Source organism: Cynocephalus volans, chromosome 2 (genome assembly GCF_027409185.1).
Source record: "Cynocephalus volans isolate mCynVol1 chromosome 2, mCynVol1.pri, whole genome shotgun sequence".
In the NCBI taxonomy this organism is placed as follows: domain Eukaryota; kingdom Metazoa; phylum Chordata; class Mammalia; order Dermoptera; family Cynocephalidae; genus Cynocephalus; species Cynocephalus volans.
The window spans coordinates 159,611,501-159,631,160 of record NC_084461.1 but is presented as its reverse complement, the minus strand read 5'-3'; the positions used below and the strand labels follow the sequence as shown (position 1 = coordinate 159,631,160).

Below are 19,660 nucleotides of genomic sequence, written 5' to 3'. Positions count from 1 at the left end.
CCCTCGTGCCTCCTTGGGATGACTGAAGACCGGTGTGACATGGACCACGCGGTCTCTGGGGATAACCCCCCATCTGCCCAGTGGGTGCTCTTCACCATGGGGCTCTAGGCCTCTGAAGGGAAGGGCTCACCTGCTGCTGAGTAGCTCATCTTCCTGATGTCTTAGCCCAGCCTGGGCTTTCCTGCGTCTTTACCAGTAATCACTTTGAAATCTAAGCTTGCTGGCCATCTCCTTCTAGATAATTTACAAAGCAGGCTTTCAGCGTGGCTCAGAGGAGAAGAGGAGGAGGGCTTTGTCACTAGGCCTCAGCACTCAGAGACATGCTTCAACCCCCAAATTCCTTGGTTTGCTTTTCTCTCAGGCCAAGGAGAAGATGAAAGAGGAGTCATGGAACATCCACTTCTTCGAGTACGGACGTGGCATGTGCATGTACCGCACAGCCAAAACCCGGGAGCTGGTCCTGAAGGGCATCCCTGAGAGCCTCCGAGGAGAGCTGTGGCTTCTCTTCTCTGGTGAGTGCAGTCCGGCTGCCGCCAGCCTTGGCATGGACAGTCACAGCAGCCTCCAGAACTCTCCTTGTGTGAGCTCGTCTGGGCTTCAGGCCAGCCTCCTGAGGTGGGCCAGGCTGGAGGACAGTCAGGCTCTCAGCTATGTGCAGGGGCCCAAACCAGGAGGAGCATCCTGAGGAGCAGATACCAGGGGGTTGGCACTCTGTCAACTGGCGTCACCTTCCTGCCTGCAGTGGGAGGCAAGCAGGCCCCTGTGAAGCCTCTTCTCTGTGGGGCATTGATGTCTCCAACCCGCCCTGTTGTTGCCTCCAAAGTAGTGGGAGGAGGAGAGAGACAGCTGCCACCTGTGTCTCCCCAGGGGCCTGGAATGAGATGGTAACTCACCCCGGCTACTACGCTGAGCTGGTGGAGAAGTCCATAGGGAAGTACAGCCTGGCCACGGAGGAGATTGAACGAGACCTCCACCGCTCAATGCCTGAGCACCCCGCCTTCCAGAACGAGCTTGGGATTGCTGCACTCCGGCGGGTGCTGACTGCCTATGCTTTCCGAAACCCCACCATCGGCTACTGCCAGGTAAAGGGGCTTAGCAGAGGTCCAGAGGCTCACAGGAGCAGGTCACCATGGCCCCAGGCTAGTGTGGTGGCCTCATGCACCTGCGATCCTGCCCCATTCCCCCAGGAAGGAGCCTGACTGCAAAAAAAGACATAAATTTAAAACAATATTAATTGCTCATCTTATCCCCATGCCGTATATTAAGTTGTCTTCTATGTGTTTCTGGTCTGGGTCTTGGCAGCTTTGATTTTTGTGTGTGTGTGATACATCATTTTGTGTATGTGGTACAACATAAAATGTACCATTTTAACACTTTTAAAGTATACAGTTCAGTAGCATTAAGTATGATCACATTGTCGTATAACCATCACCATCATCCATCTCCAGAACTTTTTCATCTTCCCAAACTGAAACTCTGTATCCATTAAACACTAATTCCCTATGCCCCCTCCCCCAGCCCCTGGCAACCACCATCTACTTTCTGTTGCTATGAGTTTCTAGGTACCTCATATAAATAGAATCACACAGTATTTGTACTTTTGTGACTGGTTTACACTTAGCATAATGTCCTCAAGTTCCATCCATGTTGTAGCATATGTCAGAATTTCCTTTTTTAAAGATGAATAATATTCCAGTGTATGGATATACCACATTTTGTTTATCCATTCATCCATTGATGGATACTGGGTTGCTTCCACATTTTGGCTATTGTGAATAATGCTCTTGTGAACATGGATGCACAAATATCTGTTTTGAGTTTCTGCCTTCAATTCTTTTTTTTTTATTTTTATTTTTTTTATTTTTAAAGATGACCGGTAAGGGGATCTTAACCCTTGACTTGGTGTTGTGAGCACCACGCTCAGCCAGTGAGCGAACTGGCCATCCGTATATGGGATCCGAACCCGGGGCCTTGGTGTTATCAGCACCGTACTCTCCCGAGTGAGCCATGGGCCGGCCCATGCCTTCAATTCTTTTAGGTATATACCTAGAAACGGGGTTGCTGAATCATGTGGTAGTTCTATGTTTAACTTTTTGAGGAACCTCCATACTTCCTCCACAGCTTCTGCACCACTTTATATTCCCACCAGAAATTTACGAAGGTTCCAATTTCTCCATGTCCTCACCAACACTTTTTATATTCAGTTGTTTCATTATAGTAATGGGTGTGAGAGGGTATCTCATTATAGTTTTGATTTGCATTTATGTCAGCTTTTGATTTTAAATCTAGTGGGCATGTTCCTGGAAGTGGCTTTCTGTTTACCTTTTGTGTCCAGATTTCAGGGAAGCCAGCTCCCCCAAACTCACTTGCTGCAGGACCGGTATTCTGCATGACATATTACCAATTCGTGGAAGGCCAGGGTGCTGGCTTGAAATAACTTTTTAAAATAATTTTCCAATTTTGAAGCTTCTTCTCAAAAGTCTTTTTATCAGCTAAGGCTGTGTGCAGGCGCAGTTTTACTGCAGTCAAGTGGCCATTGCCTCAGTGTGGGGCTCTGGCCATGCAGCTCACTTACACATCAGCTTGGCCCTGTGTCCTACCTCCGACACCAGACACCACTCCAAGGAAGTGCTATATGCTAATGTCTGCCTTCTCTGTTTTCCCGATGCCTTCTGACCCAGTTTGAAGGAGTTGGCTGACTGTTTCTGTCAAATTGATTTCCTGCAAATTGCCTTTTGGCAAATTTCCCAGAGTTGGGCTGGGGCAGGCTCCTTGTGGGGGAAGGGACAGTTTTACTTGGGGGCCAGCAGCATGAGCCTCCTCCCTTGGTGTCTCTGTGCCTGGCAGGCGATGAACATCGTGACCTCAGTGCTCCTGCTCTATGGCAGCGAGGAAGAAGCCTTCTGGCTCCTGGTGGCCCTCTGCGAGCGTATGCTGCCTGACTACTACAACACCAGGGTGGTGGGTGAGTGGCTCGCGGGGCTCTCCATGGTGGTGGCAGCCCTCCCCTGGGCCAGCCTCCACACCATGCAGTTGCCACATCTGAGCTCTTGTAGGCCTTACAGCCATCCTTCAGGCTGCATCCAGGCATGGTTCCCACCTGACAGATTAGGAAACCAAGAAGTAGTCAGACAGCTAGAAAGTGAAGGCCACACACAGACCCCCAACCATCTGCCTCCACAGCCCAGACTCCAGCTCAGACTGTGTGTGGGCTCCTTAGGAGTTGCTGGCAGTGACAATTAGACGATATTACACCTTCATGGGTTTTTGAAAGTCTGCCTGGAGACTAAGTTCCCATTTATCTAACTTCTCTTTAACTTTTTTAGTACAGAAGACTGTAAGCATCAAAACTAGAGAGTATGGTATGCCACTCGTACCTATTGCCCAACTTCAGCTGTTATGAATTCACGTCCAATAAATTTGTTATTGAAGGGAAATGAACTTACAAATGTATTTAATTACATGTATTTTTATGTCTGTCATTCTAAGATGTCCTTCCCCTACTGTTTGAATTTCGGAATTACCACTGTTGGGGTCCTTCACAGTCGCATCTGGTCACAAGCCTAAGGATAGGACACAGAAGTCACTGAGGCCACTGTTTACTTCTGATGTGTTTAGGGAGCAATTAGTATTTCCCCAAAAGAAATCCAAGCATAGTGGAAGAAATAGTCCTTTTCATACGGTGGGTTGGAAGCTGTGGGAAAAGTACTTCCAGGGGTCTTTTTTCTTTCTTGTTTTCTTCCCTATTGAGCTCTCACTATAAGCGGAACTGGCAGGGCTAGGGGTGGGCAGGGGTGGGTGGGCTTCCTGTGGCTCAAACCAAGAGGTTGCACACAAGAGCCCTCCTGAGGCCATGCGGTGAACTCAGCCTCCTTCATCCTCTCCATAGGAGCCCTGGTGGACCAAGGCATCTTCGAAGAGCTCACAAGGGACTTCTTGCCCCAGCTCTCGGAGAAGATGCAGGACCTGGGAGTAATCTCCAGCATCTCGCTGTCCTGGTTCCTGACCCTCTTCCTCAGTGTCATGCCCTTCGAGAGTGCCGTTGTCATTGTTGACTGCTTCTTCTATGAGGGCATCAAGGTGATCTTGCAGGTGGCCTTGGCCGTCCTGGACGCCAACATGGAGCAGCTGCTGAGCTGCAGTGATGAGGGCGAGGCCATGACCGTCCTGGGCAGGTGACCGTGCTGGGCCCTTCCAGTGGCCAGGAGCTGGCAGCAGAACCCTGCACCTCACTAGCCCTAGGCACTACTCAGTCAGCGTTCAGTGACTGAGCCCACCAAGTGCCAGGTCTCAGCTAGACCCGGGGATGCTCTAGGGCAGGAGAGAGCTTCCTTTCTAGTGCTCAGATAGCGATAAGTGCTGGGAGAAAAGAAAACATGGGTAGTGCACTGGGCTGGAGGGCCGCTGCTCAGATGTGTGGTTGGGGACACTTTCTGGTGAGGGGCGACCCAGAGCCAAGATCTAGACGATGACAACACCTGTTGGTGGTCAAGAGATGGCTAGCACATCAGGGCTTCCCACCTCTGGCGAGGGCAGGCTCCCTAATTTTCACAAAGCAGTCCTGGTCGTGCCTTCCCAGCTAAGCAGCATCGCAACCTCCCCATCCCCTAGACAGAGCAGGGCTTGCTGTAGCAGCTGAATGAGCTCACACCCAGCCAGTCACACTAAAGGCCCAAAGTCATCCTGGTGTCCTCCTCCTCCCCCAGTCCCCACATCCCATCCCTCACAGATTCCCTCTGTGATGCAGCCCATTCCCTTCCTCCCTCCTTCCCTATTACCTCAGCACAGGCCTACGATACTCTCCCCTGGGCCCATGCCTGCTTCATTGTGGTTTTTTCTGCTCTGGTCTCTCACCTACCAGCATCCCACAGGACTCTGATCAGATCTGACCCTATCCCTCCCCTGGGACATTGGGAACTCCCTGTGCCACTGTTGGTCCTCTGTACAAAGATGCTGTCTAAGTCCCTCTGCCTGGCCTTCAAGCTGTTTTGGCCTCACTCTGGCCCATGCCCTAAGCTCTGGATGGTCCTGCCAGCTTACATATGTGTATTGGCCCAGCCTGGACCCCTCACAGCCACCAGGGACAGCCTGGGACACTGCCGCTTGCCTGCCTAGGTGCTGACTGGGATCCTGCAGACCAAGCAGAATTGTTGCTTCCCTGCTCCAGGCTGTGTTGGTTCCTAGTCCACCCTGATGTCAGGACACTCAGCCCCTAACCAGAGTCAGTAACTGGTTTTCATGCCCATCTCCTATAACAGTCAGATTGGGTCTCTCCTCAGGAGACAGGGTCCATCTGGGGATGGGACCAGGGCCAGTGGCTGGGAAGACCCCAGCCATCCTCTCCCGCCTAAGTATCAGGCTCAGCCCAGAGAGCCTTGGAGGGTGTGGAGCCTTGGCTGGGCTCTGCAGGCTGGCCATCGTAGGGCCCTGTCCCCATGGCTGTATCCCTGGATAGGCCAGATTCCCTGGGCCTGGCAGACACCGCCATAGCAGACCTCCTCCCTAGCTCATTCCTGGCACTCAATCCTTTGGACCCTGATTCTTCCTGGCCAGGGCAGGGAGTCCCATGTCCCCAGTGACCCACCTGAGGGAGAAGGCACATCATTCCTCCAAGTGGGACAAAGCTTTCCCCTGGTACAGTAGGGTCTGGACTTTAAGGGGTTCCTGTCCATGGGCCCCTCCAGAAGACAGCCTGGTGTCCTCTGAGTTCGTGCTCAGTCCTCATTTGGGGGCAAGGTTTTTTCTCCACTATCTTGAGGGAAGCTCCCCAACTTGCCAGGGCAGCTGCCAGGGCATGTTTCTGCCCTGCCAGAGGGATTCCAGTCCTCAGCACGCTCCTTAATTAGGAGTCTACACACAAATTAGGTCACTCCACATCACTTTCGTGTGGGCGAGACATTCTTGTTGCCTATGGGAGGTCTAGACTCTTGTCCTTTCATCTTTACAGATACCTGGATAATGTGGTCAATAAGCAGAGTGTTTCTCCTCCTATTCCACACCTCCATGCCTTGCTGACCAGTGGAGATGACCCTCCTGAGGAGGTGGACATCTTTGACCTCCTGAAAATGTCCTACGAGGTCAGCACTCAGCGGGCTACTTTGGCCAGGCCACTGCATCTGGCCATGTGCTGCAGGCAACTGAGGGTGGGTGGTGGCCTCAGCTCTGGTTGCGCTTGATCTCACTGAATCACCTCTGTCCTGTAGAAATTCAGCAGCCTGAGGGCAGATGACATTGAACAGATGCGATTTAAACAGAGGCTCAAAGTGATCCAGTCCTTGGAGGACACAGCCAAGAGGAGCGTGGTAGGTTGCCGGTGGGGCAGAGGGCTGAGTGTGGTGACCCCAGGCAGCAGTGGGGCTGCAACACTGGACCAGGTGGGCTGCTCCTGCTGTTTAGACTCCAGACCTCTCCTGGGAACAGTGCAGGTGCAGAGCTGCCCATGTCCCTGTTCCTTGTGCTGCCTGTGTGCTGTTCGTGTGTGGTACTGGAATCCAAAAGTGTAGGTTCAAATTTGGGGAAGTGAGGAGAGGTCCCAGTCACTTTTTCTACTCAAGGCACATCAGTGGGAAGCTTCATTGGCACTCTGTACCCTGAAGGCTGAGCACCCTCGGGGCTGAGCCCTCCCTGCCTGCTTTGACACTTGTTCCTTGCCCTGCCCCTAGTAGCCACATGTTGCCACCCTCTGCCTGCCCTGCACGCTGTGCTTCTGCCACAATCCTTTGTCATTCTTGTCTCTGCAAGAGTCAGGCCATCCCTGCCACCCCATGCTGCAGGACGTGCTCATGGTCTGTGCCCCACAAACGCAGGGACTTCTTTGTCCCCATATTCCCAGCCCTCCTCTCCAGGCCTGTAGGGGACTGTGAGGGCCCTTTGGTCACAAGCAGCAGAAACTGACCCACTCCAGCTAATTGAAGTAAAAAGAGAACTGATGGGGCCAGCCCGTGGCTCACTTGGGAGAGTGTGGTGCTGATAACAAGAAGGCCACGGGTTCGGATCCCTATATAGGGATGGCCAGTTAGTTCACTCAGGAGAGTGTGGTGCTGACAACACCAAGTCAAGGGTTAAAATCCCCTTACTGGTCATCTTTTTTTAAAAAAAAGAGAGAACTGACTGGCAAGTTCTAGGACCCCTTCCAAAGAGCCAGTATCAGGATCTTTGCAGGGATCTAGATGACAGGAGCTAAATGACCATCTCTCACCCTGTGTCTCTTGAGAGAAAGGCTCCCACAGCACCCACCCCAGGAAGGAACTCGGAGAGTGTGGGCTGACAGGGAGGGTGGGTGGCAAGGGATGAGTGTGTGGCTGCGCCCTCTTTCCTGAATGGACTGCCTTCACGTGCTTGAGCAGGTAGCGACACCAGAACAGTTCCTGCCTTTTCCATGTGAGGATTCTCTCACAGAGCAAGAGTCTTGTTTCTACCATAGCAAGAACTTGAGAATCCATCAGTACAGCCTGTTTTTCTTGCCTTCTAGGTCCGCGCCATACCAGTGGACATTGGTTTCTCAATTGAAGAGCTGGAGGACCTTTATGTGGTGTTTAAGGTGACAGCCAAGAGCAAAGGCAGGACCAGTACCCCATCCTAGTCCCTAAATGCATCCTTGCAAAGGAGTTTTGTTTTGGTTTGGTTTTTGAGGCTAGCTGGTACAAGGATGTGTGTGAGTGTGCGTGCGTGTGTTTTGTTTTTGACTGCTGGCTGGTACAGGTATCAAATCCTGAATTTTGGTGTTATCAGTACCACATTCTAACCAACTGAGCTAACCAGCCGAGAAATAGATTTAAAAGCATCCTCATGTAGTTACCATGAATCTCATGTTGTAGAATTTAATCATTCTGAGTTTGGGCAGGACACTCTTTTGAATGGCAGAAAATTCATTCACGTCAGCTTACATAGAAGAGGGAATGCATTGGCTCATATAATTGAAAAGTCTAGGGAGGTAAAGCTTCAGGCATGGCTGGGTCTAGGTGCTCAAACATTCTGTCACACTTCCCCAACTCTGATGTGCTCTGGACTGCTCTTCCTACAGAGTGGCAGGACTGTCGTCAGCAGCTCCAGGGTCATTCTGACCTCTCAGTAACCCCAGTGGAAAGTTTTTCTTTCCAAGTGTTTTTAGCAAAAAAACCCAGAGCTGATCATTGGAATGACTCCAGTCATGTGCCTGCCCCACCCCTGCTAATGATGGGGTTGATCACAACCCTTTAGCCCCGTGGCCCGAGGGTGGGACAGGAAGGGTTTACCAAGAAGATTTCAGGTGCTATTGACAAAAGGAGCAGAAAAGAGGACCAAAGAGGAGGCAAAACAACAAAGTCCACACTGCCTTTCTGTTCTTGCTGCCCTTCCAGCTGTCTCTGGTTCAGATCCCTAGGTGGCCGCACCCCTGTGGCCTGAGAGTCACAGCAGTCGAGCCGTGTCTACCCCTCACCTGAGAGCTCTGTCTCGGTTCCCCTGTCTGTTAATGGGCTGACAGTACCAACGTGGGAGGTTCTGTGAGATGTGGAAGTGCCTGGCCCAGTGCTCACCACCCAGTGCTCTGCAGGTGGAGGAGGAGGAGGAAGGTGGATGCACGGGCCAGCTTAGGGATCCAAATAGCCCAGGGGCCAAGAAGCCAGGCCTTCTCACCAGACTATGTCCCCCCAGGCCAAGCACCTGGCGAGTCAGTACTGGGGAAACAGCCGCACGGCAGCCATCCGTCGGGACCCCAGCCTGCCCTACCTGGAGCAGTACCGGATCGATGTGAGCCAGTTCCGGGAACTTTTTGCCAGCCTGACACCCTGGGCCTGCGGCTCCCACATGCCTGTGCTGGCAGGGCGCATGTTCCGGCTCCTGGACAAAAACAAGGACTCACTGATCAACTTCAAGGAGTTCGTGACAGGGATGAGTGAGTGCCTCCAGAGTCTACCAGGGGCCTGACTCTCCCTCGCCCTTTCTCAAGAAGCTCTCCAAATGCCAGCCCCAGCCAGTTGTCCCTATTCCAGCAAGCAGAGCCTTGAGTCCTTGGCCCTTGATAAGGGAAGAGCAATTTACCCACTAGAGACACGTCTGGGTCCAGTGGGAGCCGCCCCCCACCTTCCGTCCCTCCCTCAGTCCGGGGCTGCTGGAGGCAGCGTCTACAGGCCTCAGGAAAGCTCCCGGTGATCTCTCCAGGAAAGAGTCAGTCTGGCTCAGACCATGAACAGGGTCCCCACTAGAACCCACAGGAGCCCTCTTGCCTTCCTCCACAGGTGGGATGTACCACGGGGACCTGACAGAGAAGCTCAAGGTACTCTACAAACTGCACCTTCCGCCAGGTGAGGTCCTCCCCCACCCACTCCCCAGTGGGGCCTCTCACTTGTCCAGACTTCAGGATGCTGTGCCCCGAGGTGCAGGCACAGAGCTCTGTGGGACTGTGGGGCCTCGAGGCAGCATGGGGGGCTCAGCATGGTAGAGGCTCCCTTGACCCAATGGGGCAGAGGGAAGCATCCTGGAGCACTTGGGCTGAGCCCAGTCTGGTCGTGGTCTAAGAGCAGCACCATGAGGTGGGAGGATGTGGTAGAGCATCCTGTCAGTGCCCAGACATCACTGGAGGCAGCACTCATATCAACCCCAAAACCATGAGGGGTGCTCGAGTGGAGATCCAAGTTTGATACCACACTCCTTGCATTCATTAGTTTGTCTTTAAGTCTTTCAAAGATTCCTGTTTATTCCCAGAGGGTCAGCCTGTGGGCACTGCTGAGGCCTCTGGGGAATCCTGCCACATGGCCTGAGGAGGGGTTACCTCTCTCTGGCCTAAGTGGTGCTGGAGCCTGATGGGACCTGAGTGGAGTAGCCATCTACTGCAGGCATCTGTTCTGAGCCGGGGAAGGGCTCTCAGAAGCCAGGCCAGAGCTTCAGTTGCTGGGTACCTGGCTCCTTATCACAAGAAACTGAGACTTGGGCAGGTGAAAATAACAGTCCAGGACGCTCTGCTCTGGTGGTGGAGCTGCCCCAGGTCCCCACTGCTGTTCGCAACAGCAGCTGCCCTTAGAATCGGCTCTGAGTGATTTTTAGAATACTGGGGCTGGGCTTCACCCCTGGAGAGTCCCACTTAGTTGCCTGTAAAGCTCCCCAGGTGATGGCTCCGTGCTGCCAGAGCTGAAAGGCTCCTGACATAGGTGTGCTCACCTGTGACTCACTTTTCCCTTTAAAGCCATGAGGAGCAGTTGCCTGTGGGACTCCTCAGGGGAAGGTTGGTACTGCCTTTGAAGAGGCATGGGCTGGACAGACCCCACTGGGCCTGGATCCTCTAGATGAGGGCTGCCCCCTTCCCATCCCCACTCCTGAGCTACACTGGCATGCCCTGCCTCGTCCAGGCCATAGGGCACTTGGACTCTGGTGGACTGTGGCCCACACCCCACCGCCTCCCCTGTGACATGCAGTGTTAAATCCCTCACTGCATCCCCATCCATACAACAGGGAGAATGAACACCCCACCCCACAATCACAGAACCATGTGAATCCATAACCCCGAGTATGGCTTAGTCACTACCAGCAAATACAAAGAATGAGGCAGGCCAGGATGTACTGATCTGGAACAGTCTCCAAGATATAAAAAGTGAAAACAGCAAGTTGCTTGTGTGTGGCCAGTCTCTGCCCATGTGCCTCTAGGAGCATAAAACACCCCAAAAGGATCCCCTGAACCGATCACCCTCGGGGTGGAAGGATTCACTGTACTCCCAATGTAAAAATCAAGAAAGTAACAACAAGAACTAATCATCACCATTAAAACCACTACCACATGTATGACAGGTGGGCGCTGGGTCTGGTCAGGTATCCTGGGTGAGGAAAGCAAAGCCTTTGTCCAGAACTCAAAGGAGGTTTGCTTGGAGTGCGAATCGTACTGTTTTCTCCTGCCCTCGCTTTTTCCTTCTTTCTGAGCACAGCTCTGAGCCCGGAGGAAGCCGAGTCAGCGCTGGAGGCAACCCATTATTTCACGGAGGACAGCTCCTCTGAAGGTGAGTGACTCTGGGATGCCTGACGCTCCCAGCCCTGGCCTACAGCCACCTCAGTCTTCCTGTGGGGCCCAGGCAGGTGGCCAGCAGCCCCCCTGGGCTCAGGGAGCATGCTGTATTGGCCCCTCCCCCTCCCTGGGAGGGGCCTTGGGCTGAGCCCTGCCCATGCTTCCTGGGGCTGGGTCGGTCCCCATGAATGTTCTCACTCCTGTTTCTCTTGTGTCTCTGTATTCCTGGACCTTGGCTTCTCCTTACTCTGTCTTCCACTCCTCCTCTGCTATCCCTTCCAGCATCTCCTCTGGCCTCAGATCTGGATCTTTTCCTGCCCTGGGAGGCTCAAGGTCAGTCCCTGGAGGGCAGTGGCACCCCCTTTGCCTCTGGGCTTCTTGCTAACACTGCCCTGCACAGTCAGGAAGCCTGAAAGCTCTTTGTCTCAGGGACCCCTCCAGGACTTCATACGTTGTGAGAAGGACCCAGAACCAAACCACTCTTCTGTACTGGTGAAGGAGGGGGGCAGCCTCCATGTTGGTCACTGAGGACTCACAGCATACTGGGCATCCAACAGGCCAGGGTGTCACCTCTGCAGCCACATGCAAAAAGTATTCTGTTGTCACGTTCATAGGAAAGAAATGCAAAATGCTATCATTGCAACCATGTGAAACAGACACAACATGGATGAGTGGAGCCTGCCTTCCTTGGAAAATATCTTCATGTTCCACCTAATTTTTTCGTTAAGGAAAAATCACATTTAAAGCCCATTGGGAGCATCTGATCCAGGGTGATGGGGGCATCCTGGGATCTGGCTTTTGAGCTGGTGATGTATAATACATTCACCAAACCACAACTCTGCCCTCTGATTTTACATGGGGGATAATACACTCCAACGTCAGAACTGACCCAAGGGCCGGCCCCGTGGCTCACTCGGGAGAGTGCGGCGCTGGGAGCACCAAGGCCATGGGTTCAGATCCTATATAGGGATGGCCGGTGCACTCACTGGCTTAGCGTGGTGCAGACAGCACCATGCCGAGGGTTGCAATCACCTTACTGGTCAAAAAAAAAAAAAAGAACTGACCCAAAAGAAAAAAGAAAAAATAGTGTGTATCAAGTTACCTATGGCAGTCTGTTGACAGTGTTAAAGACTTACGTGAATTTGAGGATCTTGATTTCATGTATACAAACTGAAGAAGCAGGTGCACCTTCTGTTATACTTAGAACCTGGATAAATCAAACATGTTTTGGGCTTGTCCCAGGTGCTTCTGGGAGAGGCCTGATGGCACAGAGCTCTGTCCTCAGACCTCACATAACTCCAAGACAGCAGGGTGAGATGCCTGAGCCCAAAGAGGTGTGCCCTTCACTGCCACCCACACAGCTGGTGAGGGCAGTTCAGAGCTGGGATGTCATCCCCACCTGAGTGCCCACCAACGCCACACTGCCCCAGGGAATAGTCCTGGGAGAGCTGGTCTGCCTGCTTCTCCTGAAGTTCATGTTCACACATAGCAGCATGGTGTGTGCTGACTTCAGCAAATGTGGTGATTTATGAAATACAGTGCTGAGCAAGGATTGTGTATGTAAAATTTCTCATCAATTGACATGGCAGTCGCAGGTGGAATTGGTAATTAAGACTTCCCTGAGTTTTGACCTTTTTCAGCAGAAACTATGGAATTTATTAGTTCTTGGACTTGTCCATAATGCATATCATGGTTCATTTTAAAAAACTGTATGGTAAGACTTGTATTCCTTTGTAAAAGAGGAAGTGAGGGTTCAGTGACATTTTATGTCAATGTAACCAAGTGAAGAAATGACCAGGCCCTCCCTTGCTGCAGCGCTGTAGGGCCAGGGCCAGGGCCAGGCCAGGCCAGAGGGGCAGCATGGGGGACCTGCCCACGCCAGGACCCCACCCGGACTGGTTCTGCAGAACCACAGACTAGACCTCTCAAGGACCTCAGTGGTTTGCAGTCGTAACAGAGGAAGAATCTTCTCCATGTTCTTTTTATTTTTTCCGGTTGTCTAGAAGCACTACCACAGGAAGAGCGAGAAGGAAGTGGAAATGAAGATGTCCAAGAAAAAAGAGGAGGTACAAGATGTTCTCTGCTAGTGTTGTGAGAGATCGCAGGGTCACTGGGGTCTGGGTGCCCCTTGCTGGTCCCTCCCCAGTCACTGCAGGAGAGCCCCCCTAGCCTGGGGAGATTGCAAATGTGTGCCCTGACAAAGGGCCGTGCCTCTAGGTGAACTGCCTGGCTCCTCAGCTGCCATGGGAGGCTCCACTACGCAGCAGCCCAGGCCTGTCCCCCTCTTGGTGTTCCACCAGCACTCTCCCTCTCGCGCCAGCCTCTCCCCAGACTCCATGTTGTTCTGTCACCATTTCAGGGAAGACAGGTGTGGGGCATCTTCATCAACTAAGGTCCAACTTACTTCAGCTAATTGAGGGGAGACCCTTGAGTGTTCTGGGGGTGTTTTCCCATCACCATCTCCCCACATGTTAGAGTGTTTTGTAGTAGGGCCCAGGTAATTCCAGGCCAGAGAACATCCAACCCCCCTGCTCCCTGCTACCAGCCCCCAGCCCTCTTTCTCTCACATGACAGATGGAGATTAAATCTCCTTTTCTCCCAACTTGCAGAGGAGAAGGGGAGCGGCCCTCCAGACTATCGGCACTATCTTCGAATGTGGGCCAAGGAGAAAGAGACTCAAAAGGAGACGATCAAGGACCTTCCCAAGATGAACCAGGTAGGCTCTACCAGAGCCCACAACAAACAATTCTGGAGAAATTCTGACCAAGACTGAGACCTAACCTCACAGATCACACCACCCACGCTCCAGCACTACTGTGTAGGGGCATTCTCTTCCCTACCTCTAGAGCCTGCTAGTCCTGGATGACAGTCAGTGATGATTCCAGAAAGACGAGAGGCTAGCTCCTCCAGAGCCTTGTAGAGATTGGTGTTTCCATGGTGACAACTTGCTTAAGTCAAATCAGTATCCATGAACCAGAGAAGCACTGGGGAAGGTTGGCCTCCAATAGCCAGAGACTCACACACCACCGCTGATAAGAAAGCATTCCCAGGCTCCTGCTTCCTCCAAGGCCCTGCCTGGGAGCTCTGCACATGTGGGTTATTGTCTCCTCCACGGCCCTCAGGCCAGATTCCGCCCTGGCTGTGCCCAGAAGGGGACCCTGCCATCTGAGTGCTCTGTCACCCGCAGGCCTGAAGTACAGGGTGCCCTGTGGAATGAGGCTTCATCCCACTCAGGCCAGGAGGCCCAAATGTGCGGTTTAAGGACCTAGAACCTGCCCTCCCCACCCCAGGCCCTCCTCAGCTGACCCACATTGTTCTTACCTTGTCATCACCCTCTAAAGAACTTCACAAAAGGAGAGAGCTGAAGTTTCTCCTGATTAAAAATATACAAAGTCAAAGGTGATTCCAAAACACAATGAACAAGTCCTTGTAGTGACTGGGTTTAGAAAGTCATGATAGAGATATTTCTCTCTGCTAACAGAATGGATGTAGAAATAGGGACTTCCCGTCAGAACTGCCATTCTCCATATGCTGAAAGAACAGCAGTTGGAAAAGAAAGCCTTTTAAAGGGCTGTGTGGTATTGGTCAAGTCACTTTCCCCTTCTGAGCCTCACTGATCTAATCTGTGAAATGGGAATGATAAGGCACAGGTTGTGGAGATGATTAACAAGAAGACTTCCCAGCACAGTTAGAATGGCCAGCATTGGCAGTCTGGCTAACGAGGGTGGTCCACACCTTTTACCATATTCCTGTCCTTTTTCTGTTTTTTTGCTTAAAAGGAGCAGTTCATCGAGCTGTGCAAGACGCTTTACAACATGTTCAGTGAAGACCCCATGGAGCAGGACTTGTACCATGCCATCGCCACGGTGGCCAGCCTGCTCCTCCGCATCGGCGAGGTGGGGAAGAAGTTTTCAGGCCAGACAGGCAAGAAGCCCAGGGATGATGCCCACAGCGAGGACCACAATGGTGCCAAAGAAGAAGATGAGCCACCAGCATCTGAACCCCATCAGGATCCAGTGCAGGAGCTTCAGCCACCAGCTGCAGGGGACCCCCAGGCCAAAGCCGGCGGAGACACCCACCTTGGGAAAGTGCCACAGGAAAGTCAGATGGTGGTTGAGGGGGGCAGCGGTGAGGGGCAGGGCTCACCCTCCCAGCTGCTGTCTGATGATGAAACCAAAGACGATATGTCCATGTCCTCATACTCGGTGGTCAGCACGGGCTCTCTGCAGTGCGAGGACCTCGCAGATGACACAGTGCTGGTGGGTGGGGAGGCCCGCAGCCCCACGACCACCGCACGTGTTGGGGGCACCGTGGACACCGACTGGTGCATCTCCTTTGAGCAGATTCTGGCCTCCATCCTGACAGAGTCCGTGCTGGTGAACTTCTTTGAGAAGAGAGTGGACATTGGACTCAAGATCAAGGACCAAAAGAAAGTGGAGAGACAGTTTAGCACCTCTAGTGACCATGAGCAGCCTGGGGTCTTGGGCTGACCTCTGCAGCTAAACAGCTCTGTCTGAGGCATCAGAAGTGGGCCTGGCCTCTCATCTTTTTTTCTCCCTTTCTTTCTCTTTAAAGACACACCCCTCCAGTTCTCCCGCAGAAGCAGCAAGTTGTAAGTGGAAAGAAGACTGATGCAGACACAGTTGCCTTAGACGGATTCCCTGGCCTGCATCTCCTGGCACCAGCTGCTCCTGGGGTCCAGGAGGAGGCTCACCGCTGCCATCTTCCTCTTTGCCCAGTGGGAACCCACCTCGAGCCTGGCCACCCCTTGCGTAGCGTTAGAGGCTCTCAGATCTGTCCCTGCTTGCCTCATGCCTCTGCGCCCATGCTGTGGCCAGGCCACACCGGGTCTTTCCTGCCACTTGGCACCAGGTAGGGGGGTCATGTGCTTGTTGGGCACCAAAGTGATGGAACCTTTGAGGTGCTCTCGGAAGCCCTTGAGCCTGAGAGCCTCCTGACTGAGGAACATAGGCAGAAGACATCTGTTGCACACAGGTGGGCACTGCACACAGAGGTTACTTTACGTGCTCTCTCAGCTCATCATCCTCACAATTAACTTTAAAAGCACATCCCTCAGGTCCTGATATATTTCCTTGTATTCATTTCAGTTGGCTAAAAATCACACTGTGCTCAATGCCTTAATAAATCCCTGAAAGAAGTAAACCACACCGTGTACAGTGCCTTAATGTGGCTCTTGACCACTGCTTAGGCCTCATGGCTTCTCCCCAGGCCAGGTGTGGTGCCCTGGCTACATTCCGGAAGTTGAGGACACTTAATCTCCCATAGGGGTTGGGGAGTGCAAGACCCACCAAGTTAGATGGGGACTCAGAGCGTGGTGGTGCAGGCTGGGCAGGGTCTGTGCAGATCTGAAACAGGGAAAGCCCCCACCTCCACAGGTCTCAGTGGGCAGGGAGGCTGGGTCTGGGTGCAGGAGGTATGTCCTCAGACCTGGGCTACAGCAAGCCGTCAGCCCTTGGGTTCAAGAAGTACACTGTGGGACCATAAGTGACTAGTAGGAGCCTCTTGAGTTCAGCCACAAGGACCCTCTCTCTTTGCAGTAGGAGCTGAGGCAGATCATGGGTGTCAAGTGTTTGCCCTCCATAGGGGCCACTCTTGCTCCTACTAAAAGATATATCTCCATGGCTGTTTTATTATTTTTTCTTTTAATTTAGTAGCTTTATTGAGGTATAATTTACCTACTGTAAAATTTGCTAAAGTTACAATTCGGTGATTTCTACTAAATTTACAGAGTTGTGCAACCATCTCCACAATGCAATTTTGGGATATTCCTATCAACCTACAAAGACCCCTCAGGCCCATGTGCAGCCAATCCCTGTTCCCACCCCCAGCTCCAGGCAACTGCTAATCTACTTTCTGCCTCTATAGATTTTATGGCTGGTTTAAAAAATAACAGTGCTGTCGAAGATTCTACCTTGTTTACAACTGCTATGTCACAGTCTCAATAAATGCAGCAAAATAACATCCAGGAAAAAAATAAAAATCATAAATTAGGCCATAGAGTTTCCTTTCTAGTATTTACACAAACTGCCATGAAGTAATTTCAAAGCATTCATACCAAAAAGATTGTTCTTGACCATAATGCAACTTAGTAAAGATATACATAAGAATCTCACATATGGCAGTGCAAAGTCTCAAATTGATTGCATTCAATTAGATTTAAATAATTTGGAATTTGGGTAAATTTTAAATACCATGTAGAAGTATAAGCTTGTCAATATAACAAAGAAATTAAGCCAAAGAATATAAAGGAGGAATCTAGCCTCACATGATAAAAGAATTACAAAAATGTACAATGCTTTATTAATCATATAACCTGGGATGATATTAAAAATGTTTGGGGTTTTTGTTTTTTTTTTTTAAAGATGACTGGTAAGGGGATCTCAACCCCCGGCTTGGTGTTGTCAGCACCACGCTCAGCCAGTGAGCTAACCAGCCATCCCTATATAGGACCTGAACCCACGGCCTTGGTGTTATCAGCACTCTCCTGAGTGAGCCACGGGCCATCCCATATATTCAAAATGTTTAACCAGAGCACTAACATTAGATAAAACAGGGATGATACAAATAAAACTTTTTAATATATTTTTTATTCTGTGAGTAAACATGAATAATTGTATATCTTAAAACTGCTTACCAGGCTGGATGGTTAGCTCAGTTGGTTAGAGCATGGTGTTGTAACATCAAGGTCAAGGGTTCAGTTCCCCATACTGGCCAGCCACCCAATAGAAGAAAAACTGCTTAGCAAGTGATATAAGTTGTACCAAACCATTCATCAAGTCATTTATAATTTCCAAGGAAAAAATATATGTATATGAATTTTTAAAGGATTACATGTTTATGCAGAAAGGAGGAAAAATACAGAAAAGTAGAAAATATTTTCTAAGTACTTAAGACTTAAATACTCAGTATTTGGGTGCTTTTTTTTTTCTTTTTTTTTTTCAGAGTTGAACCGTTACCATATGAATTTTTTATTCTGCTCTCTTTGTTAAATATAAAACGTTCCTTGCAGATACCTTCTGCCTCAGCAACAATAACTCAAACGTGGAGATAAACGAAGACCACCCAAATGAGAAACAGACTATTCAGAACTTACTCTAGAAGGGGAGTCAATCGTCATCACTTGTTTCTGGCGGAAACTCAAAGTCTGGCAGGGGGTGGGAAAGCTTTAGGGTGGAAAAAAGGGAAGGCTTCAGGTGCCTGTGATCGAAAGCTGTTGGCTGGGGAAGCTGCAAGTGAGCTAACAAGAAGCAGGATGTTTTATGTGATTGGTCTGGAGAGCATATTTGGCTTTCTCTGTTTGGTTGTGAGATTGGAGGGGCAGGGTGCAAAGAATAGGGAAGCAGGCAGTCATTGAGCCAGTCTCGACCATTTCGGTCAAAACTGCTGTAGAGGTTGTGGCTTGGCTTCCGGGCTTGGTCACTGCAGAGGTGTGGGTTAGAGTTCTGTCACACTGGCGGGGTCCGTTTGTGTATTCAGTCCCCCGAACACAATTCAAAACAAATTCTTTTTCTGATATATGTTTATTGTGCAAAATTTGGGATAATATATATAACTGAAATTATGTACATTTTGTGACCTCCTTGCTTCCCAACAACACCCGTGCCAGCATTTTCACTTCAAAATCAGACTGTTTGTAATGGACCTGCCCGATGGTCCATGTCGATTTATCCCAACCAACCGTTCTTTAGAATACTTATTTACATTTTTTCCTGTTGTACCTCGGTGAACACTAGTGCATAAACAATCTGGGTGGTAAGGATTGTTTCCTTAGGATAGCGGTAATTACCAGCTGCTTTCCATAACTTTTTTTCCACTTTACCGTTCTACCAGCTTCCTATAAGAAGGGCACGCGTGTGTGTCCTGGTCGGCTGGACTCAGGCACCGGCTGCGGCTGAGACAGAAGGGGCGCGATACTCCTCCCTGCCCAGAGCAGGACTTCCAGAGCGGGGTCGGAGTAGGGCTTTCTCGGGGGACTGCAGAAGGGATTGGTTTTCGCGGTCAGCTGCCTCCCGTCTCCGTCTTCCTCTCCAGGAAGCATGGGGCTGGTGAGCTGCCTCCGTTTCCCCGGGGTTACCGGTTCTCCGGCCCTCCGGCTCAAAGACTTAACTGCCCACCTCTGTCCAGATGTCTTGCAGATTCCAACCACCGGCCCCGAAGTGTGGGGATGCGGAACAGGGAGGTTCCCTCTATCTCCCGCTCTACGACTTGAAAACGCAGAGGAACGGGGCAGACCAAGCGGCGGCTGCAAGCCCGGCCCGTGCAACTTCAATCTTCCCAGCGAGCCCCGGAGGAAACGCTGGTTCAGAAAGAGACGGGAACTGGCCGGGGTCACAGCGAATCGGTGACCTGGCTGACGCAAACCCACGACAATTCCGAACACCACAGGAGTGGGAGGGCCTGAGTCCTTACGCGGTCTTAAGGTGCCCTAAGTGACCGCTAAGAGGCGCCAGAGGATAGAAGGGATCAAGCGCGCGCAGGGGGGCCGGAGCGGGCCGGGGCGGGCCGGAGGGCGGGGCGCACGCGCACAAGAGACGGCGCCCGGCATGGGAGGGGCCCGAGCGTCGGAAGCGGGGCGGGGCCCAGGCGTGCCGAGGGGCGGGGCGCAGGCGCACAAAGAAGGCGCCCGGCACGGGAGGCGCCCGAGTGCCGGAAGCGGGGCGGGGCCGG

At 51.7% G+C, this 19,660-nt stretch overlaps 1 protein-coding gene across 3 annotated transcripts in view; it reads left to right on the top strand.

Moving 5' to 3' along the window:
- The window catches only part of TBC1D9B (TBC1 domain family member 9B), a 48,743-nt gene extending 32,608 nt beyond the window's left edge, over positions 1–16,135 (top strand). For 2 of the 3 annotated variants that reach the window (XM_063085568.1, XM_063085566.1), the window contains 14 exons: positions 362–512; positions 868–1,082; positions 2,848–2,965; positions 3,890–4,175; positions 5,948–6,077; positions 6,204–6,302; positions 7,472–7,540; positions 8,635–8,875; positions 9,219–9,284; positions 10,896–10,967; positions 11,255–11,305; positions 12,976–13,038; positions 13,582–13,688; positions 14,752–16,135. In XM_063085568.1, the coding sequence (XP_062941638.1) occupies positions 362–512; positions 868–1,082; positions 2,848–2,965; positions 3,890–4,175; positions 5,948–6,077; positions 6,204–6,302; positions 7,472–7,540; positions 8,635–8,875; positions 9,219–9,284; positions 10,896–10,967; positions 11,255–11,305; positions 12,976–13,038; positions 13,582–13,688; positions 14,752–15,462 (2,379 nt within the window). In that variant the 3' untranslated portion in view covers positions 15,463–16,135. The remainder of the gene's footprint in view (positions 1–361; positions 513–867; positions 1,083–2,847; positions 2,966–3,889; positions 4,176–5,947; positions 6,078–6,203; positions 6,303–7,471; positions 7,541–8,634; positions 8,876–9,218; positions 9,285–10,895; positions 10,968–11,254; positions 11,306–12,975; positions 13,039–13,581; positions 13,689–14,751) is intronic. The other variant, XM_063085567.1, reaches the window with a different exon arrangement.
- Positions 16,136–19,660: the final 3,525 nt, after the last annotated feature.